Below are 19,504 nucleotides of genomic sequence, written 5' to 3'. Positions count from 1 at the left end.
ATGAGAATGTTTTTTTTCTTTACTTATAAATCTAATCACTGGTCTTTAGGACAGACGACAGCAATGCTATAATTGTGTGCACAAAAGCCACTAAACCCAGCTGACACTTACATTCTTAACACAATGGCCTTCAGACACCCTAATGACAAGAGATGCATTGTTAACATGACAAGACCATTAGCTTTCCTCCTCTTTGAAACGTTGATATTGGTTATCCTTTTATGGTATGAAGATAGACCAAAAATAAATATAATGGCTGAACATTAAATTGAAGACCTCCTCAAGAAAGTATGAAAAATTCAAATGTCATAAATAATTTATGCCACTATTTGTAATTTTACTTTCCTCCCTTTCAGGGGTCAATGTATTTATGCACTAGGTCGTAGTAATGCGATACGACCAAAGTCCTTTTATTTAATTAGTGGCAGTTCAGAGGACTGCTACCCGGCACCCTGTAACCATACTAGTTACAACGTGTTCTCCATTTTTATCCTAAAGAGTCCTTCCAGATTTTGATCTCAAAGCTCCTGAGACTGCTGCTCACATGTACACAGCCCATTTCATTGATACTATGACTACATTCATGAAAGCACCCAAAAAGCACAGCAATTACATTTCATTGTCAGGAAGCCCTAGTTATGTCTGCAGTGAGGAAATGCCTCTCAGTGCTTCCTTGGTAACTCAGCATGGACAGGCTCTTCTACAGCACAAATCATTTTGTTTTTTAACAAGTGTTTATTCAAAGTATTGCATCATGAAAGAAGCATTAAAGCTCATGTCTGTTCTGTTTTGTTCTGTTTGTTTTATGGTAACACAACAACTTCTTCCAGACAGGACAGCATCGTCTTATATGACACAAACATAATTTCAAAAGAAAAATACACAGTTAGACAATGATCTATTTGGAATAGAAATACTGACTCAACAGTTTCACCTCAGGTGGGGAATAGCATGAAGGAATGAAATACTGGTGAATTAATGCGGGTTCACATTTTATGTGATAATAAATGGGGTAATTTTCACATTCATGGCTTTGTTTTTCTTTTCCCCTTGCTTATAATAACATTTACCTATATATTTTTTTAACTTACTATATTACACTTAATATTAGAATGTCAATCATTTTCATATTTTGACAATGCTGCAACATGCTCCTTTATAATGGTTTGAACTCATGTACACAACAAATTACATTTACAGAAGCAATGGAAAGTTCTGCCAAATTGGCATGCTACTGTATGCTGAAGATGGCATTCATTTTCAATAGTTATCATTTGTTCACAATTAAAGACATTACAGAAGTGGCCCACGCAAGGAGAATAAGCATTTATTATCAAACTGTTACCTTGGTAACCACATAAAACAAGAAAGAACTTGCAACTGTTGCACTCAAATTCACGAGTCTACCGTCTAAATACAGGCAGCTTTCAGCTCCCCTTTGTTCCTCCCAGCAGGTCTCTGGCCCTGAAATACAAAGCCTGAATGCCAGCTCTGGACCAGGGCAGCTTTAATTCTGACCACTCACAGCAAACAGGATGGCTCTCTCCTGTGTAAACTTCCTAGGCATCTGCACCCCAACCCTGACCACTGTACAGAAGTAGAGGACTGGTGGGGGAGGACTGGGCTCACTTTAGCAAGGCCGTGCCCTGGAGAGATCAGCGAGAATGGCTGTGAAGGGAGAGGGGGGATAAGCATTGCCACTGCCTATGATTTATATTGTACATTGTACTAACTACAGAAGGCATTCAGAGCTTCGGTACAAGGGGAGCCAAATGTCCTGTAATGTACAAAAGTAATTAAAGAGTAATGTCTTGGTAACAGGAATATATTTCCAGCACTAGAACAGAACAACCACTATGACATGAAATGGTAATAATAATGCTGAATGCACCAGTCTCTTTTGTAATTGTAGAAAGAATCCAGCCTTTCATAAGCTACAGTTCAGGATGGTGCCACGGGAAGACAATTCACTGACAGGTCTTCACAAATGGCAGAACTGTGCCAGTCCATAAATTAAACATTGCAATGCAACTAGTAATATAGGGGCTATACAATAACATCTTCCAACCATGTTACACCCCATGAACCCAGCACTTCTGATTAGCCTAGGGCAAACTCATCTGCAGGATCAGTGTTCACCGATCTCCAAATGTGACCAAATGACTGCAGTTAGTGGTCAGTCCTGAAAATGTCTGCCGCCACGATAAGAAGCGCAGCCTAATCTTAACAACTATTCCAATATTCAAATATAAGCTTTCACAGCACAAATTGTTTAACACAGAACACCAAAACTCACAGGTGTATGTTTGCAGGCAACATTTAAAATAAATCAATTGCATAAAGATTTTTTTTCATGTGTACCAAAGGGAGTATAATTTTATGAAATATGCAAATAAATAACAAAAGACGCAAATAAAGATCAGCTGGGCGGATATACAAAGACAAGTTGGTCTTAAAAGATGTCTCCTTCAAGGCTGTCATGGCTAACCTGTTATTCTGAGCAGTGTTACCAGTGCTATTCTTATCTATCCAGATTAACTACAATTGTTCCTGTGAAACAAAGGCTGCCTCACAGGAAATCAACCCCCTCAGGACAGATGGTCACTCCTGCAAGCGGTGCCCCTCCCTGCCTGAAAGAGACATTACTACTGACTCTCCTACAGCCAGGCCACACCACAGAGGCCACCATTTGAGCCACAGACAACACTATTCAGCATTTGTTCTCTCCTCTTTTACAGATGCAATAAATCTAAATCCAAACATTATAAAGGACCTTGCTTATCAAAGATGGGATTGCAAGAAGAGTCTCAAAGATACAACAATAAATCATACACTTAACGATTGATTACAATTGATTATCACAATAAGATAAATATATGGGATATCTTCAATCCTCCTCAATGACTTATTATAAACTTATTTTGTCTTCTTTGTAAATGATTTTTTTTAATGCAAATTAATATAGTTCAGGCTAATTTAACTACTTAATTAAATCAGGATTATTTTATTTTAACACAAGTCCACATTCTTCATAACAATCTTTGCATTTCATTTCACCCCCCAAGGACAATTTGAATCCATGAGTTATAAAAACTAGGCAAAACCTGGCTGGGGGTGGAAACACTTTCAATTGAGTTAACCAAATGACTCAAGTTAAACAAGCTAAATAAGCTTTTTGGCTTATAATTTACTTTTGACCATGAGCAATCCAATGTTTACAGCCTTCACATTCTTGATAGTGCATAAAGGTCACTCTTGTAAATACAAGATACTCAGTATCCTTCATCAGATGCTCATTCTCTGTTTAGAAATTGTAGATAAGAGGCAAAAATTTAACTATTCACTATCTATTTACTGATCTTTATGTAGTCTGTAGTGATCACAGTGACCAGTGGGTTGGGGTATTGATTTAATGTAGACTTTTAATAGCCATGTAGCTCCATGACTCAGCTTTAACTTTACTCTTCTTGGTCCTTAAAAAAAGAAAAAAGGCATGGAAACTTATTTGATCTATAATATTTCAAAAAGTCCATGACTGCCCTCAGCATTACAATTCTATGATTCTGAAAGCAACACAACTTGAAAATATTTAAAATACCATTCATATTTCTCCCATTAATTGTTGCTCCGCTTAGCAATTACACACTTCGCTAACATCTAGCACATTAATTTCACAGTTATTTGTATGAGGCATATAAATCACTTTTGATAACTCAAGTTTTTTCAGTGTGTGGCAATGAAAAAAGTACGATTGAAAGGTCAATTTCTCCTTAGTTAAAATGCCTCCAAAGCCAAATTTCAGGCAGCTCTTCAAACTTGGCTGAAAGAAGGGCATATTGGCTCCGTTATGTCTGTGTCCTGCAGAGATCCCAAGATGGGGGGGATTGTGGGTGTGGGGAGAGACACAGGAATGCTACCAAAAACACTGTCCTTCCACCTCAGGGAAAAGAAGGCCACAGAATTGCAATGGATGTACAGTTGAGATAAAACAACAGGGCCAACTGGTTTGGAGCGGTCTGATCAATAAAATCTTCAATCTTTGCACTGCTTACTGCACCCCTCCTTCCAAACCCTCCCTTCACTCCTTCCATTCCAGCAGCCTGCATCCACTACCTCTCTATTGCTGTGGACTTCATGTATAAACTGCACTTGTATTAAAAAAAAGCCCTTGTACTGAAATAAAAGCTAGAACAGATTGTGCCTGATTTTATGTAATCTGTTGCACATCCTGTACATGTTTCAGTGCAAACATGAACTTCCATCAGTACGTTCTGCAAAGGAATCAAAATACATTTCTAAGGCTCCATGTCTTCATTCAAATGCAAAGTATTTGATGTTTTGGCCTACAATCGATCATTGCTTTTAACTGTTCAAAAACGTCATTGATCCCACAAAAGCAAACACACTGCATAGATAAATGTAGGCTATGGTTTGTAAATTTACAATAAAACACACCACATGCCAAGGAATAATTACTTTAGGACAAGGTGAGGTCACATTTAAGGATAATTTAATATACTATATGAATTATATTATTAGTTGTAGGTGCAGTAACCAAATGAGATAAGAAAACAAAAAAAGCATTAATTCTTGCCTCCATTTGCATGAAAACACTGTGTGGTCTGAGGCCCCTCGTATACTTTTACATTTTAACAACTGGCTTGCAATGTGGACATATGGGTAATGAAATTAAATATGGTAACACAAAATACAGAGGAATAAAAGTGTAACATTATTACTATTAATAATGCAACTAAAGCAAAACAAACATTGTTACTTAATCATCATTTTCTCATCAATAGCTTGTACATGCCATAAAATCAACAGAGGAACTTTTGTATTAATGTATACTTACATCCTTCCAGACTGTAGACAGTCTTTATGCATCAACAGTGCTTAAAAAAAAGAAAGAAAAAAATAGGCATCCCAGTACAGCCCCATCTGCCACCCACCCAGTATATTTGAGCTAACTCCCTTAAGAGTGACTCCACCTCATCTTAAATCCACAGCTCACTCATCCATAGAACAAAGTCTGTCCCAACGCCTTTACCTTCAATACAGGGCACACAGTATCTAACCCCAATTCACAACAGCAGATGTCAAATATTCTCTCGCATTACTAACTCTGTTTTCCCTCTCATACTGTAATCCATCCCCCACCCCATAATGCACACAGTGAATCTTGGGCTTTGCCATGGCTGATTAAAACTTTGGACTTTTTCACCTCCTTTGAATTGCTCTCAAGTACTTTTGGGGTTGTCTGATCAAAACTCCTTCAACATTCATCTCCTGCATGGTTAACATGGGTTTATAGCCTGCAAGCAAAGAGGCTTTTAGGTTTTGTTGTGGGGCGCTTTCAACAGATAAGACTTTGGATAAAATGTGCCATGCAAAATATGCTAAAGGCAATTATAAATCAGGCACAGATTATGTATTTTTTGTAAAGCAAATAGCAGTAAAGGAAAGGTAGTATTCCAAATTGCATAAGATTTATCCACATCACTTTTTCAAACATAGGTGAATGTGCTACATTGGTTTTGGAAATAATTAAAGACTAGAAAAGGGTATAAACATGGACTAAGAAAATTATCAATCAATTTTAACAGTCGGTTAACCTGAAAAGGGTATATGCATTAGATTATACATATATTATATTCATTGTACACAATATGTAGCCTATATTTCCCCAGACAGCTCTTCCAATATATACACTGTGATGAAACCACCAAATAAACACATTGGCAATTTCAACAATAATAATTATAAAGAATTAAAAGTGCAGTTTACCAAAATTTGGTAAGTAACTCTGATTGCAGCAAATAAATATATTATTTATGTACCAAGTAGCCTATTAGCATTTTTTTAAATTTAAAACCTGTTTTAAGTTAAGGTTTGTCAAAATCATTCATCATAACAATGTATCTATATCAAATTGTATTAAAATCCATGGAAATTGTGCACGTCTTTAGAACATCAACCCATTTAAAGCAGCTTTTGTGCATCATCAAGGAGAAAACAAAGAGGTTAAATTATTATCTGAAATGTAAATGAGTATAGAATGCTTTCAAATATATTTTCCAGAAACCACAATCAGATCAATAATCAACAACTACCAGGAGACTAATTCAAATGAAAGGGAAAAAAAAAATGAATCAAGCAGATGTCCCACAAAAAAACACTATTGATTGTAGAATGTATGAGTACAATTTGGGCAGCTTGTAAAACTCCCAAGGTTTATAAACTAGAACCGTACATTCTGAATCACCCCATATAATTACCAAATTAAAATTATAGGCACAAGGTCTTTTCCTGTTTTGATTTGATTTTAATCAAGGGGAAAGTATGTTACTTCACAGTGCATTAGATTTCCCTTTACACCTTAGCATATTCAGTATGTAGCCTTTTTTTAATTAAATGTCAAATTATTGCTACATCAAGGTATATATGCTTACATAAGCATTTCTATTTTTCTAGCTTTTCAAAGATTTGTCCTATATGGATCATTTCCTTGGGATTTTTACTCATTTACATTGTTTAATTACAAATAAAGGTTTAATAATGGTTGACCATTAATTCTATTCCTGCTTTTGACCCTCCCCATTTCCGTGGTCCTGCTTCATTTTCATTTCATATCTGGACAACATAACTTTGTTTCGCATTATTCGGAAATGCATTGCTTGTGCTAATTCTAATGAGTCATGTTTTATGACAGAAATAAATAGAAAGCTAATTGATAAACAATTATTAAAACTAGCTCAGCTTACACAGACTTGAAATTAAAAGGTGCCAATGGTTTTGGTACGCACAAACTACTCAAATACATATTGCATATTTTGTTTCATGTTGTGTTTACAATATGCTAAGTATTACCAAATATTTGCACTTTCTACAATGCATTTCATTGTGTTGACAATAGTGTTGACAGCTACTGTGGGCATTCTATTTAAGGATTTATTTTACAAATTTAGTTTATAATTTGAGTTACACTACAAAGAAAAGCAATCGCTTTGGAGAATGCAACGCAATCTAATGTTCCCACAGGCCAGACATTGCGATTATTACATAGACCCATTTTCTACAAGTTGCATCAGGCATCAAAAGGCTGTGCACAAAACATACCGCATCTTCATATTAATAAGAGCCGTGATCACTGGAGTACATACAGGTCAGCCAAGGCCAAGGACACGTCTGTCCGCAAACACAAAACAACTTAACCATCGCCAAGTTTTATACAGCGGACTAGCTGCTACAGTAATGGACTGTCTTTCGCCTTTCAATCTGTGTCTTGTAACAAGGGGAGCATCGCAGCCTGGGAGATCCATCGCTAACGCAGGGCTGCATATCCAACACAGTCAGCACAGGCTCAAACCCCGCACAGCTGTGTCGCACTGACATCAAACAGCCGCGCAGCGACGCCTCTTTCAAATGCAAGAGCAACATTGTTACCGAGCTGCGGCTGCTTTCCAACATGATCCAGCAAAGGCAGATCGATTGCGTGGCTTCAATTTTCAGGCCATTTCATTTTCTCCCTCAACTATTGAGTGAGAGACAGAGAGAGACTTACAAGGATGCGATGCCGGCGGTGGAAGTATGTTTCCCTGCTGCCTTTTTCTCCAGAAACACGTTTCAGACGCGCCGGGCTACACGGCACTTGTATCTACTGTATTTTTTAAAAACCACACTAAATAACCAGCAGCCCTGCGATCTTCTATACTTTAAAGGAAAATGCAGTTTATGGACAAAACACTGATCTCTCGCTTGCATTTGACCGATCTCACCCCCGTAGCCTAATACAGTATATATATATATATATATATATATATATATATATATATATATATATATATATATATATATATATATATATATACAGTTAATAATAAACACATACAGCTGTGCATCACTGATATCGCAAGTCACGCATTTCCGCACACAGCACTATGAGGAATAACACATTCAATTACTTTTAGCATTTTACATTTTTATGACATGTACATTACGACGCATTTGTTCACGAAAGTGTTGTTAAAGTAAATCAGACTACCCACATAAACAATAATACATGCCTCACCCCTAACTCTAGTGAAAATACCGACTGGGGTGGGACAAGCCGGTGGTCGTGTTGTATTTTTAATTACCACAAGACGAAGAGGGGGGAAAAGCGACTCACATCTTTCCAAAGGTAAAGGTCTCGATGGATTGTGTCCCAGGGATGAATGAAATGTAACTGCTACTCAAAGCGATGCTGTGAGCGACGTTTCCAGAGCCCGGGCTCGGCGATCCGCACCAGCCGCTAACCTGCCGAAACTGGCACGGCCCATTACCTGTGAAGGGGTGAGGACGAGTCCGTGAAATAGGTGTTGCTTTTCTCTTGTCGGGATTTCAGGATCTAAAACAGGGATGCACTTGTGAAACACTGGATTTAGTACATTGATATTAAGGGCAGGACAACTAAATAAGGAATAATTAAATTGGTACTAAAGCAGAATGCACTGGTCCCCCCCCCTTTATACGGAGTGGTACCTCTCTCGGAGTTATGAATAAGGTCAACGGAGCCCATTGAAGTCGCTTGGGTTGCGTTTGCAGATCTAGAGCAACAGGAGGAGCCCATTCGACTCTTTCAAACGGGCTGCAGCATCGATAAAAACATTCAAGCCAGTTTTGACGACGGGTAGAGGAATGCATATGTGTATATGCATGCATTCATATGGAAAAGGTGAAGATTAGTATGATTAGCCCTGCAGCCGGGGGATGGCGTGGGAGAGGGACACGTCTCTGGACCGGTGTGACGTTCAGCATGCCTGTGTCATAGCCTGGATATACGCATCAGTGTTAAAACACACAGCACAAAGGTAGCCTGTATCCCAAAAAGAATAAATAAAACATGCATGTCATCTGTCTGCAACTGTCACACTTCCATAAAGACTACTGCACATTTTGATTTGATCCTTGCACAGGTTATACAAGCTATAGCCCAATGACCTGATGTTATTATCTACAGGCCGACATTAATACACAGGGTATTGGTGTATTGATTTGTATGCATTTCATCTGTGCAGCCATACCAATCTCTTTTTACAATAATGTCGTGAACACAATGTACAGATCGCCGTTGTTTTAACACCATGCATGCCACATGTACATTTAATATATATAAATTATACTGCAGTGTAAACATTAGCCCACATAATAACATTAGAAACACAGATATTTAAAAATGCGTTTCTAATGAGGTTTTTATCAAACAAAGTGAATACCGTTCGTGTAATGTATTTTAAAAACAAGTAAGGTGTAGCATGGGGGAAACATAGTAGAACATAGTAAATTCGTGGTAAAATCATGGTATAAAAATTGTAAAACTGTAGTAAAACCATGGTAAAAAATATGAGTAAATCATGGTAAAGTACAGTGTACCAAAGTAAAATAGGATGAAGTGTAGTGTGGTGTACCATGGTAATATATGCTAAAGTGTAGTGTTTTGTAGCTTGGTAAAATCAGGTACATACATAACGTAGAGCAGGACACTAACCTACATGCTTATTCATCTTATAATAGTAATAGTATGCAAGTAGAACCAGTGATAATACAGTAGTGTACATGCAACATGTAAGACTGCACTACACACTATATTGCACTGCACTCTACTATACACTCACCTAAAGGATTATTAGGAACACCATACTAATACTGTGTTTGACCCCCTTTCGCCTTCAGAACTGCCTTAATTCTACGTGGCATTGATTCAACAAGGTGCTGAAAGCATTCTTTAGAAATGTTGGCCCACATCGATAGGATAGCATCTTGCAGTTGATGTAGATTTGTGGGATGCACATCCAGGGCACGAAGCTCCCGTTCCACCACATCCCAAAGATGCTCTATTGGGTTGAGATCTGGTGACTGTGGGGGCCAGTTTAGTACAGTGAACTCATTGTCATGTTCAAGAAACCAATTTGAAATGATTCGACCTTTGTGACATGGTGCATTATCCTGCTGGAAGTAGCCATCAGAGGATGGGTACATGGTGGTCATAAAGGGATGGACATGGTCAGAAACAATGCTCAGGTAGGCCGTGGCATTTAAACGATGCCCAATTGGCACTAAGGGGCCTAAAGTGTGCCAAGAAAACATCCCCCACACCATTACACCACCACCACCAGCCTGCACAGTGGTAACAAGGCATGATGGATCCATGTTCTCATTCTGTTTACGCCAAATTCTGACTCTACCATCTGAATGTCTCAACAGAAATCGAGACTCATCAGACCAGGCAACATTTTTCCAGTCTTCAACTGTCCAATTTTGGTGAGCTTGTGCAAATTGTAGCCTCTTTTTCCTATTTGTAGTGGAGATGAGTGGTACCCGGTGGGGTCTTCTGCTGTTGTAGCCCATCCGCCTCAAGGTTGTACGTGTTGTGGCTTCACAAATGCTTTGCTGCATACCTCGGTTGTAACGAGTGGTTATTTCAGTCAAAGTTGCTCTTCTATCAGCTTGAATCAGTCGGCCCATTCTCCTCTGACCTCTAGCATCAACAAGGCATTTTCGCCCACAGGACTGCCGCATACTGGATGTTTTTCCCTTTTCACACCATTCTTTGTAAACCCTAGAAATGGTTGTGCGTGAAAATCCCAGTAACTGAGCAGACTGTGAAATACTCCGACCGGCCCGTCTGGCACCAACAACCATGCCACGCTCAAAATTGCTTAAATCACCTTTCTTTCCCATTCAGACATTCAGTTTGGAGTTCAGGAGATTGTCTTGACCAGGACCACACCCCTAAATGCATTGAAGCAACTGCCATGTGATTGGTTGGTTAGATAATTGCATTAATGAGAAATTGAACAGGTGTTCCTAATAATCCTTTAGGTGAGTGTATAACACTACAGTACTCCAAAACCAAACTGATAACAACATTCCTAATACAACCGAAATGACCATAGGGAAATACCCCCAACTGTAATAAACAAAACACCTTGAATATGACTCAATAAGGAAACGTGACCTGCAAGACATTCAAAAGGTGTATACTGGAACCAGACATCATACACACCCAAAAAGTATCATATGCAATCATAAAAAAACATGAAAGGAGCATAAAATGCTATACGGGCCTAAATAGTGTCATAAACAACAAGACATGTCATAGGGACCAAAAAGTAACATATGCCACCAAAACAAAATGCTATACTGGAGCAACAAGTATCATACAGGTCTAGCGTTTTGTATCTTTGTGAGTCACAGTAAGGTGTATTATTATTATTGAGACACTTTTTGAGTGTCCTGTACCACACTTACTGAGCTCATATGTGCATATTCAAGGTGTTATGTTTATTACATTGGGGTATTTCCTCTGTATGGTAATTACAGTTGTATACCACAGAAGCAGTGATTACAGTATGTAGTTTAGAAATAGTGTAGGCTACAGTGTATTAGTATATCAGTCATTAATGTATATCAGTCTTTGATTCATTGTGGTCCATGTGTATGTGTTTCTGTGTATACTTTACTTTACAATATTTTTTACCAAGCTATACCACAGCCCTCTTCATCAATTTTCCATGATTTTACCATGTTTTACACCACACTACACTTTACTGTGATTTTACCATGGTACACCATAATATACTTTATTGTGTATTTAATATACTGTACCTTCATGTGATTACGCCTAAGACTTTATACTGTATGTGTCACAGTAGGTTAATTCAACACTCTCTAGTGAATACAATTCAGACATTTCTACAGTGTATCTTATCTTAATATTTCTATATCTTTGTCCTTTACCTTCTCATTCCAGGGTTACCAATATAAACTCCAACCCGATTTTTGTTTATGATTCTGTTACAATAATATGCATGCATTTAAAATATAATTCTGCTTTGGACATGCTAGCTCCCAAGAGGAAACTATCTCAGCTAAATAGCGCCCCCTAACGGGACAATTAGTGTACAGTGTACTGGTTACTCAGCTCATATAGAAAATGTAAATAGACTTTGAGATTCTATAGGTCATTCACATATAATACAATTTTCCATTTGACTATAGTTGTATACAATATTACATTGAGCATTGTTGCTAGTTCAGTAATTGAATACATATTTCTAGGTTTATATCTGTACAAGATACAATTCTTTTTCTTTACTCTTTTATGCAACAGAACAAGAACAAGAAGATGCAATCAATTACTATATGAATTCTGCTTGAGAACATTAATTTTCTTACAATTATTCAGCAATAGCGTGGGAAATATGCCTGGTATGTGTGCTACGTCATTTTGATAACAACAGAACAATCAGGATATTCTGTTCTTCCTGTCACTAATACATTCTGGGTCTTGTTTCTAGAAAGAGGAGGCTGACAATATATCCAACATGCTGTTACCATGTAAACCATTTGAGGTCATGCACAAAGGGTCTATAAACAGATCAATCAGTCAATAATTTGAAATATGTTATTTTGATTGAAGATACAGAACTGAAATGGAGTTGTCAGCAGTGCCATGTGATCCATCATTTCAAGAAGATATCACATTAGCTTATTGTACTATGAAAAAGGCCTAGTATGATATGTATTTTGTATATTCTGTATGTTTTTGAAACCACAGGAATCTGATGTAACTGACGGTTGTATATATATTCTTACATTAATTATCTTTGTTTGCCCTGATCTAACCTGCTCCTGCAATAATGATTTAAAACATTCAGGATTTAAACAAAGGCAGAGCATTTAAACTAATGCGTTGACATTATTTTAAATAATACATGGATCTAACTGGCTTCTCTTACATCATGAAGTCTATTTTGATTGTAAAATAGGTCATATTGGGAAAATAAAACTGTAAATTATGTTACAGAGTCATATGTGTAAAAAGTGTTACACCAAAATAAAATAAAAATACTGTTCAGGTATTTCCATATAATAGTATTTTTATGTCCATACCTGTTGATTCGGGGGGGGGGGGAAGCCCCCAAAAAACAAAAAACTGTGAGACATTTCTCAAGATTGTAGTCAAAGCTATAATTTCAGATCAAGTATGTATTTATAACCTAATTAGACTATAATCTAAGATATCACATAATAAATTGATGTCTAGGCATTCCAGAACTCACACACCTTTTTCTTAGTTCAGTTCAATTAACTGGAATTGTACTGTTTTATCTAGTCTGTTTTTCTAATCTAGTTTATCTAGACTGAATCACTGTTGAGCAAACTGTGATAATATATAGTTTCATTTTCAATATGTATTACTAATGAATCATCAAATAATATTGATGTGAAGGGTGTGGATAGTTTCAATGACAATCGTGTTATCCATTTTTTCAAATTATATCTATAGGATCAGTCGACATAGTTGTGTGGTATTTCGGTGCAGGAATACTAGGTTTTTAAGCTGTTCTTTAATTATTTATTTTTTCAGATTCATAGGTGGAGACTATTTAAATAATATATTCTTATAGAAAGATGATGGTGCTGTTGTGTGTATGTGTGAATGAGTGATTGTAAAACACAAAGCATTAATAATCCTGTCAACATGTTCAGCACAGATGTCAATACATTCCCAGCCACTTCTGAAAAGCCTATGAAAGGCGCCCTCTACCGCTGTATTGGTGAATTTAACGTGTGATGTACTATTTTGTATAGTATTTAAACAGTTACGGTCAACATTATGCTCTCACTTGGACAATCTTATTCAAATATAGTTAACAAAGAATAATCAGTATTCTACTGTTTAATGTATATATAGTTTTGTACATGTTTTCCAAGCAATAAAAATCCATGTGTAGTAAAAATAGAGCTAGGTAATTCAATATTCAAAAAAGTTTCCATGTTTTCATGTGCTGACCTCTATATGTACATATTTTTAATATACATATATTGAAATGTAATCTTGGTATTCGTGTATATATACACACTACCCTCTGGACCTTTAAGCCACAGATTGATCAACCTAAAACACAAGGAATTTGAGAGAGAAACTTACAATTGTCATTGCAGATGCTGTCTTGCTGTCTCTTTGGAGAACATCTATTCCTTCAGTGCTGTTTATCCAAAACAATGTAAGAGCTGTTAATAATAACACGCAAAAAAAGAATACTAGGAAATCATCTTTTTTTTCGTTTTCATCCGAACTTAACAGTTAAACACTAACATGTGCTGTATTTTTTTTTTTACCTCATGAAACACATTTTAAGGACAGTTGCATGAAAGGCCATGTTAGTAATTACAGTAAGAGCTGCAGCGCATCCAGCTAACATTGCCAGGCTTTGTAAACTAGAAATTCAAGAGTTAGCCAAAGCCATTTAGGATTGTTCAAGTAAAAGTGGGGTTTCCATAACCCTAAATTAAAACATTACTACAAGATTACTACACTTTATACATTCTTAAATCTGAGTTTAAATTGTTTTTAATTTATTTCCCTATTCAATTTCTTATATGAAAATTTAAAACCATTCTGTTGTGTGAATATAGGGACTCATCTGCATGTATGCATCTATGATGTTCTCTAAAACAAATAAGAAAATCTCAATCTTCCTTTAAATTTTTTATAAAAATGGTTGATAGTCATAACCATTCTTACAAGATACAGATATCTTCCTTACACATCTTGAATATCGTAACTGTATAGTAGATGAAGATATTTGAATTTATGTAAATGTGTGTATATTTACAGAATGTAATAATTCATTATGCTATGGTACAAGCGCTCCCTACCCTGCGAAGGGCGATATACAAATGCAAATTGATTGATTGATAAGATTTTGGAAGCAATATACACCAATCAGCCACAACATTATGACCACCTGCCTTATATTGTGTAGGTCCCCCTTTTGCCGCCAAAACAGCCCTGACCCGTCGAGGCATGGACTCCACTAGACCTCTGAAGGTGTGCTGTGGTATCTGGCACCAAGACGTTAGCAGCAGATCCTTTAAGTCCTGTAAGTTGCGAGGTGGGGCCTCCATGGATCGGACTTGTTTGTCCAGCACATCCCACAGATGCTCGATTGGATTGAGATCTGGGGAATTTGGAGGCCAAGTCAACACCTTGAACTCGTGATTCATCAGACCAGGCCACCTTCTTCCATTGCTCCGTGGTCCAGTTCTGCTGCTCACGTGCCCATTGTAGGCTTTTTCGGCTAGTGGACAGGAGTCAGCATGGGCACCCTGACTGGTCTGCGGCTACGCAGCCCCATACGCAACAAACTGCGATGCACTGTGTGTTCTGACACCTTTCTATCAGGACCAGCATTCACTTTTTCAGCAATTTGAGCTACAGTAGCTCGTCTGTTGAATCGGACCACACGGGCCAGCCTTCGCTCCCCACGTGCATCAATGAGCCTTGGCCGCCCATGACCCTGTCGCTGGTTCACCGCTTTTCCTTCCTTGGACCACTTTTGATAGGTACTGACCACTGCAGACCGGGAACACCCCACAAGAGCTGCAGTTTTGGAGATGCTCTGACCCAGTCGTCTAGCCATCACAATTTGGCCCTTGTCAAAGTCGCTCAGATCCTTACGCTTGCCCATTTTTCCTGCTTCTAACACATCAACTTTGAGGACAAAATGTTCACTTGCTGCCTAATATATCACATATATATGTTTTAATATATTTCACATTCTTCTGTTATACCTCTTTAAATCAAAAACTGCTACAATTGATCCATTCCCATTGTAAGAAAAGCCATGGTATAATGTTCAGTTTAAGCTAAGCAGATTTGCAGAATATGCTGGCTTTGTGAACTTTTGTAACGTTTTTACGTGACATTGATCCATTGGTTCAGCAAAGTTATTTGCAATAACATTTTAAGGTGAGTATGACAGTGCTATACAGTATGTAAATTATGTAGAATGGTATTCAAGAAGATAACTGAATATGGTTTGCATTAATCTTCTATAGTGCTTCACAATAATGAGAAACAAAAACATTCAATTAGGCTATAGCACAAACCATGTAATAATAACTCAAAGATTGGTTAACAGTTTACACAAAGTTTCCAATTAGATAAATGCCTTCAGGAAACGTGTGTAAAAAACGATTTGTATAAGTATCACCTGCATAAAGAAATATTGATGACAAGAAATTCATATATCTTATGACACATTTTTAAGATATTAAAATATGTTTTGTGTTAGCCATAGAAAACAGAATGGAATATTGAATGTACAGGTTAAAATATCCAAGGAAAGCGATTGTGTATTGCAGTTGCACCTCAATAGAAATCCGTACCCAGCGAGTTGCATGTGTACAGTTAGCGTAAGCAGCGCAGCCCGTCTGCGCAGACCTGCTCTGTGCGGGAGCAGCCGCGGCGCTTAGTCACAGTCCTGCTGCGCGCCTGCGCAGTGCGGCCGGGTTTGAGGTCTGCTTCTCCGGCTGTTTGAACAGGAAGGCGGACATGTTTGTCGGGCAGACGGAGAAACTCGGGCACTTTGTGCATTTCGAAAAATAACATCGCCTTAAAGACGGTTTCCCTTGCCTGGGAGCTGCGGGATCCAGCACGCCGGCCCCGGCTACACCCTCCGGCCCGGCACTGAGAGCGGCTGAGCGGCGCGGCCCGCCGGAGCACTTTACTCGGCCGTCTTTGAACTGAGCAACATTTTGAAGCTGAAGTTTTTTTTTCCGTTTTTTTTTCTCTCTCTCTCTCTCTCTCTCTCTCTCTCTCTCGCCACTTCTACTTTTGCAGCTGTCAGACTTGTTCGGCGTTTTTCCCCTCCCTACAAGGCCCATCGATCCAGAGGCGGGCCTGGAGTTATGTACTTTTATGAATCGTGTAATATGACCTTTTATCTTTTTAAATACTGTGCACACTTCGTCATCCTATAGCTGTACCCCCTCAAAGGGACGCGATCTGTTGCTGCGGCTTTTCACCCCGGCTCCTTCCAGGCAGCCCAGCAGCAGGGCTGGTTCGGGCATTTCCGTAGGATGTGGCTCTCGGTGCTCCTTCAGGGTTGCGTTCAGTGTGCGGCGCTGATGCGGTGCATCCAGGGTCTCTGATCGCACTGAGCCGCCGTTAACTGTAAAGTCGACCATAGGAAGTAGATCTTATATAGCGCCGTGCAGCCGCAATTGACAGCAAACATGTCTGCTGGAGAAAGTTTGGAGGCTCGTTTTGAGAAAATCGATGCCATGCTAAAGGATCCCAAATCGGAAATTAATACAGATTGCTTGCTGGTAAGTTTTGCTTTCTTTAATGGAAATGTTTAAGTCATACGTGGGGTGTTTTCAGCTCTGTTAGTAAAAGGAGGGGCTTTGCATTTTAATGAGATACAAAAAATGTCGTTACTGTAATTCTCAACATACGGTGCAGTGTAGTTACACAAACACTTCTTTGTATGAAAATATACGTGTAATAGTAAATGCACTCGGTGTAATTCATTCTGCTTTATTCTGCATCAGTTTGTGTGACCAGTTGTGTGGCTCTGTCTGCCAGAACTATACAGCCTCAACAAACCCAATTCATTATTACCTATTATCTGAAAATGTGAAGGGTTAACTATTTATGCAATATTTAAATATTAAGATTTGTATGCCTCACATTGTTTTAAGACCAAAATATGGTTTTCAGAGACTCACCGAATAAAGAAAATACAAAACTGCAGAGGCATTTCCTAATTACGAATATATCAAGCTGTTGTAGAACTGAAATGAGATTCAACACTGTATTCCAGTCTTTTTAATGCATCCATCGACAGAGATTCAGCAAAATATAAATTGCATGCTTTCATTAGTCACAAATCACAGACTAATCACAGCTAATCAAGTCTGAACACACACCACGGTCAATTAAGAGGTCTTCTGATGTGTTGATAGTGTGTTGTATATTATATTGAGCTATTGGGTGCATGAGGGTGTACATTACAATGATGGATTGAATTGCCCCTCACGTACAGGATGCGTTTCACGTTTCTTTGGCTCTTCAGTGTATAGATGGTGTTAATATTGTGCCCTGAGGAGCACTTTCCCTGCTACATCGTGATAGTTTACTGTCACGTCCGTGCACTACGAGTCAGCCAATATTTATTAATTGAAAATGCACATTTAATTTTCACATGGACAAATGAACTATTATAGAACTGTTGGTCCTTAATTAACGTAAAGTGTGGACTGGTCCATATTTTAATTTGGACTAGCTTTATGTGTAATGAGGGTTTGTGAGATGGCAAGTCACAGATGTATCCATTATATTGATGTATCTAATTGCTTTGCATTCAACAATTTGCCAGCATGAATAGTTCCTCTTTAGAAACCTGTCTAAATGTTGTTAGTGTCTTCTACTAAATCTCATGCAAACCTCTTATCTTTCACTCCAGACTGTTTAAAGTCCTTGGGAAGAAACTGTGTGGCTCAACACAAACCTGTTTGCACTATGTTTCTCTGCAGCTCTTTTCCTGTTATCAAAACTAGCCTAAAACTGTGATGACTATGACTATTGCATTCCTTCCTTAGCTCAGTGCAGGAAGACTAATGGAATAATGTTAGTGTTATCTTTTTTTTTTCTTTTTGTTTGTGCTGCTTGTATATTTCAGTATCTGTAATGGTGATGCATTCTTTAGACTTGCTTCAAGCTTCCAGAGATATAATCATGGAAAATACTATTTAAGCTGCATTTTTGGGATGTGTGTCAGATTTCATTGACTATTTTGCAAGAGGATTCCTGGATAGATTTACTAGTCTTTATTTTTTCCATTGTCAGTCCAAATGTATTCAAGAGGAATCATAACTGTCGAGTCCTGGTTTGTCAAGTTCCCAGAGCTTCAGCTAAATGTGTTTTCTACTGTGTAATGGAAAGTGTGGCACCTAAGAGTGAATTGAGGTGTAGCAGGAGGAAACAAAATGCCAAGGTGAACTTGGATCCTGGATGTGCTTTACCTGCACCCCAGCAAAAGAGCAGATATGGGCATTTGAGTGTATGTCTCAAAACTGTGTTTTTGGGGAAAATAATAATATGATCAAGTGAAATATGGAATGCATCATGACCAGCTGGTAAGATCTTATGTACATCCATCCACAGGATATTTCCACTTGTTTCAATCTACAGTGCCTCTCTTCCAGGTTACTTATTGTTATCTGTTGTGAGTGGTCACAGTATTTTACTTCAGAACCTATATGGCTCTGGGCAGAATCTCCTGTACTTGACCTTTCTCAATAGATAGGTGATAGTTTGCTGTTCCTGCTTGCCTGACAATAAGTGTGACTTGAAATTGTGGTTTCTGATGTAAACTCACAGACAAATGTTTTTTTTTTTTAATCATCTAGGCCTTTATGTTGATCACCACATTGTATTAGCTGAAGTAGGCTAATATATTTGTAAATAGTGTAGTGGTACTTGTGCAAAGGCTTTCTGGGCTTTTGGCTTTAAGAGAAATATTAGATTTTTGATTATTAATCTGCCCCCTGCTTCTGACTGTATTATTGACCGTCCTCCTCATTATTGCTGCTTAGAAACCCTGCTTGTGTTTGGTGCATTGACAGTAGATCAAGCAGATTGCTCTGTGCAGTGCAAAAAATAAAT

At 38.0% G+C, this 19,504-nt stretch overlaps 2 protein-coding genes across 3 annotated transcripts in view; one reads left to right on the top strand and one right to left on the bottom strand.

The window, feature by feature from the left end:
* The window catches only part of greb1l (GREB1 like retinoic acid receptor coactivator), a 55,237-nt gene extending 46,926 nt beyond the window's left edge, over nt 1-8,311 (bottom strand). For both annotated transcript variants that reach the window (XM_066719264.1, XM_066719283.1), the window contains exon 1: nt 8,171-8,311. The gene's annotated coding sequence lies outside the window, so the exon portion shown is untranslated. The remainder of the gene's footprint in view (nt 1-8,170) is intronic.
* Nucleotides 8,312-16,333: 8,022 nt separating this feature from the next.
* The window catches only part of rock1 (Rho-associated, coiled-coil containing protein kinase 1), a 68,668-nt gene continuing 65,497 nt past the window's right edge, over nt 16,334-19,504 (top strand). Inside the window, exon 1 of the mRNA XM_066719229.1 lies at nt 16,334-17,163. Within this exon, the coding sequence (XP_066575326.1) occupies nt 17,071-17,163 (93 nt within the window). The 5' untranslated portion in view covers nt 16,334-17,070. The remainder of the gene's footprint in view (nt 17,164-19,504) is intronic.

Source organism: Amia ocellicauda, chromosome 2 (assembly GCF_036373705.1).
Source record: "Amia ocellicauda isolate fAmiCal2 chromosome 2, fAmiCal2.hap1, whole genome shotgun sequence".
In the NCBI taxonomy this organism is placed as follows: domain Eukaryota; kingdom Metazoa; phylum Chordata; class Actinopteri; order Amiiformes; family Amiidae; genus Amia; species Amia ocellicauda.
The sequence above is the reverse complement of the archived record's forward strand: the minus strand, read 5'-3'. Positions and strand labels throughout refer to the sequence as shown.